Source organism: Nerophis lumbriciformis, linkage group LG26 (assembly GCF_033978685.3).
Source record: "Nerophis lumbriciformis linkage group LG26, RoL_Nlum_v2.1, whole genome shotgun sequence".
Taxonomy (NCBI): domain Eukaryota; kingdom Metazoa; phylum Chordata; class Actinopteri; order Syngnathiformes; family Syngnathidae; genus Nerophis; species Nerophis lumbriciformis.
The window spans coordinates 4,958,074-4,962,016 of NC_084573.2; the positions used below are offsets into that span (position 1 = coordinate 4,958,074).

The window sequence follows — 3,943 nt, forward strand, 5'->3', positions numbered from 1 at the left end:
ATAGTTTCTGCCAATGTGCAAGTTCTGTGTTTATAGTCTAGCTTTGTACCTCCGCCCCTGTGCGCGCCTTTTGTTTGATCCTTTTCTTTGTAGTTATAGTGTTAAATAAAAAATGTACTCACATTCCCGTCTCGCCCGAGCCAACTTTCCGTTGCATCCCGGAAAAGCAAACACCCAAGACCAAGTCATGACAAATTGTTATAAATCACACTGTTTATATTAAACATGCCTCACTGATTCGAGTATTTGGCGAGCGCCGTTTTGTCCTACTAATTTTGGCGGTCTTTGAACTCACCGTAGTTTGTTTACATGTATAACTTTCTCCGACTTTCTAGGACGTGTTTTATGCCACTTCTTTTTCTGTCTCAATTTTGTCCACCAAACTTTTAACGTTGTGCATGAATGCACAAAGGTGAGTTTTGTTGATGTTATTGACTTGTGTGGAGTGCTAATCAGACATATTTGGTCACTGCATGACTGCAAGCTAATCAATGCTAACATGCTATTTAGGCTAGCTATATGTACATATTGCATCATTATGCCTCGTTTGTAGCTATATTTGAGCTCATTTAGTTTCCTTTAAGTTTAAATTTATATCTCATGACACACTATCTGTATGTAATATATTATATATATATATTTTGCGGCTCCAGACAGATTTGTTTTTGTATTTTTGGTCCAATATGGCTCTTTCAACATTTTGGGTTGCCGACCCCTGCTCTATTCAAACAGTGTTACTGTTCAAACTGTGTGTAATGTTGCAGTGGCAGTAAAATATTAAATTTACTTAAGCATATTCCTTGTTTTCAATGAATAATTAAGGCCTACTAATCTACTAAATTTTAATGTTGTTCATCACTGTGGTACTTGGAGATCCAAGTATTTTCTGAGGTGGTACTTGGCCTTTATCGCCCATCCCTAATAAAAAGTCCCCCCACCCGGAATTATTTTTTATTTTCCTGTAAATAATGTTGTAAAGACCGTTGTTTGTCCGCCACTGAGATTTCAAGACAGTTCATGCAATAACTTGTTTTTCCGAAATACATGTAAGTGTAATCCATGCATTGTGTGACTGAGCAGAGCTGGATGTTTCTATAACCTGTTTGTCTTCTTGTTTCCTGCAGACGTCTGTGACGAACATCTTCTCCCTGAGTAACAGAAGTGGAGCTACAGGATGGCGAAGGAGGGGCCACAGCCCTCCCACTTTAAGGAGGAAGATGCAGCACTACAGACCCTGCACATTAAAAAGGAAGAGGAGTACCCACTGACCCCTCACATTAAAGAGGAAGAGGAGGAACACAGCATCAGTCAGGAGGGAGAGCATCTTGAAGGACTGGAGGAGGTTGATGTCACCAAGATGCCAGTGACTGGTGTCCCTGTGAAGAGTGAAGGTGATGAGGTCAAAGGTGAGAGTGAGGAGAAGAGAGAGGCGGAGCCTCCAAGCAGCAGCTCAACTCAACACATGACAACAGAAGCTGATGGAGACCACTGTGGAGGATCACAAGCAGACAAGCTCTTAGCTCCACTATCAGATAGTGAGGACACAACGTCACACTCTCCTGACACTGATGATGAAGACTCTAAAGATGATAAGACATGTCACACTGACAACACACACTTCACATGCTCTCACTGCGACAAAACCTTTAAATACCGGAGTCATCTGAAAAGACACATGAGAACACACACTGGAGAAAAACCTTTCACCTGCTCAGTTTGTTGTAAAGGTTTTGCACAACAAAATGTGTTGAAAGAACATATGCAAATACACAAAGGAGAAAAACCTTTTTCCTGCTCAGTATGTGGTAAAGGTTTGGCACGAAGACAGTGTTTGAAAGCACACATGAGAACACACACCGGAGAAAAACCTTTTTCTTGTTCAATCTGCGGTAAAGAATTCGGACGAAAAAACGTGTTGAATTTACACATGAGAAACCACACTGGAGAAAAAACGTTTTCCTGTTCAGTATGCGGTAAAGGTTTCGTACAAAGATATTATCTGAAAGTACACTTGAGAACACACACTGGCGAAAAACCTTTTTCCTGTTCAGTATGCGGTAAAAGATTTGGCCGCAAAAATGTGTTGAATTTACACACGAAAACACACACTGGAAAAAAGCCTTTTTCATGTTCAGTATGTGCTAAATGTTTTGTTCAAAGAAGTGATCTGAAAGTACACATGAGAACACACACTGGAGAAAAACGTTTTTCCTGCTCAGAATGTGGTACATGTTTTAAACGAAGTGGTAATCTGATAGCACACGTGAGAAAACACACGGGAGAAAAACCTTTTTCATGTTCAGAATGTGGTAAAAGTTTTGGACAAAGTCGTGAGTTGAAAGCCCACATGAGAGAACACACACTGGAGAAAAACTATTCATGTGCTCAATTTGTAGTAAAAGCTTCACCCAGAAAACAAGTGTGATAACACACACAAGAATACACACTGAAAAAAAAACCTTTTATCTGTTCGGTCTGTGGTAAAGTTTTTATACAAAATGGTGATTTAAAAAGACACATGAGAACACACACGGGAGAGAAAGTGTTGAGTTGCAGTGTGTGTGGTGAAAGATTCTCCTATAAGTACCAGTGTAAGAAACACAAGTGTGCTGGTGAGAACAGCAGCAGCAAATGAAAATGCAGGATTTGAAATAAACTGTCAATTGTCCTGAAAATGTAAACATTTTGTTGTGTATTGTGAAGTGTTAGAATATCACAATAGTTGCCAACCTTGAGACCTCCAAATTCGGGAGATTTGGGGGGTGTTGAGGTGGGCGGGGTTAAGGGGGGAGGAGTATATTTAGCTAGAATTCACTGAAATTCAAGTATTTCTTATATATATAGAGATAATGGCTTTTTGCCGATATCCGATATTCCGATATTGTCCAACTCTTTAATTACCGATACCGATATCAACCGATATATGCAGTCGTGGAATTAACACATTATTATGCCTAATTCGGACAACCAGGTATGGTGAAGATAAGGTACTTAAAAAAATAAAAAAAATAATAAGATAAATAAATTATTTTCTTGAATAAAAAAGAAAGTAAAACAATATAAAAACAGTTACATAGAAACTAGTAATGAATGAAAATGAGTAAAATGAAGTGTTAAAGGTTAGTACTATTAGTGGAGCAGCAGCACGCACAATCATGTGTGCTTACGGACTGTATCCCTTGCAGACTGTATTGATATATATTGATATATAATGTAGGAACCACAATATTAATAACAGAAAGAAACAACCCTTTTGTGTGAATGAGTGTAAATGGGGGAGGGAGGTTTTTTGGGTTGGCGCACTAATTGTAAGTGTATCTTGTGTTTTTTATGTTGATTTAATAAAAAACCCCAAAAAAACCTGATACCGATAATAAAAAAAACGATACCGATAATTTCCGATATTACATTTTAACGCATTTATCGCATCCCTAATATATATATATATATATATATATATATATATATATATATATATATATATATATATATACATAAACATATATTTATTTATATATATATATATATATATATATATATATATATATATATATATATACATATACATATATTTATATACATATATATATATACATATACATATATTTATATATATATATATATATATATATATAATAAATACTTGACTTTCAGTGAATTCTAGCTATATATATGTATATATATATATATACATATACCTATATATATGTATATATATAAATATATATATATGTATTTTATCATATATGTATATATCTATCTATATATATATATATATATATATATATATATATATATATATATATATATATATATATATACATATAAATAAAATAAATACTTGAATTTCAGGGGTCATTTATATACACACACATAACACTCCTCTCTACTCATTGTTGTATTTGAAAGTGCAATGTTTTGCAGCCAGTAGCACAGCCTTTGA

The 3,943-nt window shown here is 35.2% G+C and overlaps 1 protein-coding gene across 1 annotated transcript; it reads left to right on the forward strand.

Annotated features, from left to right (window-relative positions):
• The first annotated feature begins 1,141 nt into the window (after positions 1–1,141).
• LOC140679858 (uncharacterized) lies at positions 1,142–2,561 on the forward strand. The gene has a single exon (XM_072916214.1). The coding sequence runs from the start codon at positions 1,175–1,177 to the stop codon at positions 2,423–2,425; it is 1,251 nt and encodes a 416-aa protein (XP_072772315.1). The 5' UTR covers positions 1,142–1,174; the 3' UTR covers positions 2,426–2,561.
• The last annotated feature ends 1,382 nt before the right edge of the window (positions 2,562–3,943 follow it).

What these genes read in the sequence shown, in the direction of transcription:
- LOC140679858 (XM_072916214.1), top strand. Translation starts at nt 1,175, where the DNA reads ATGGCGAAGGAGGGGCCACAGCCCTCCCACTTTAAGGAGGAAGATGCA.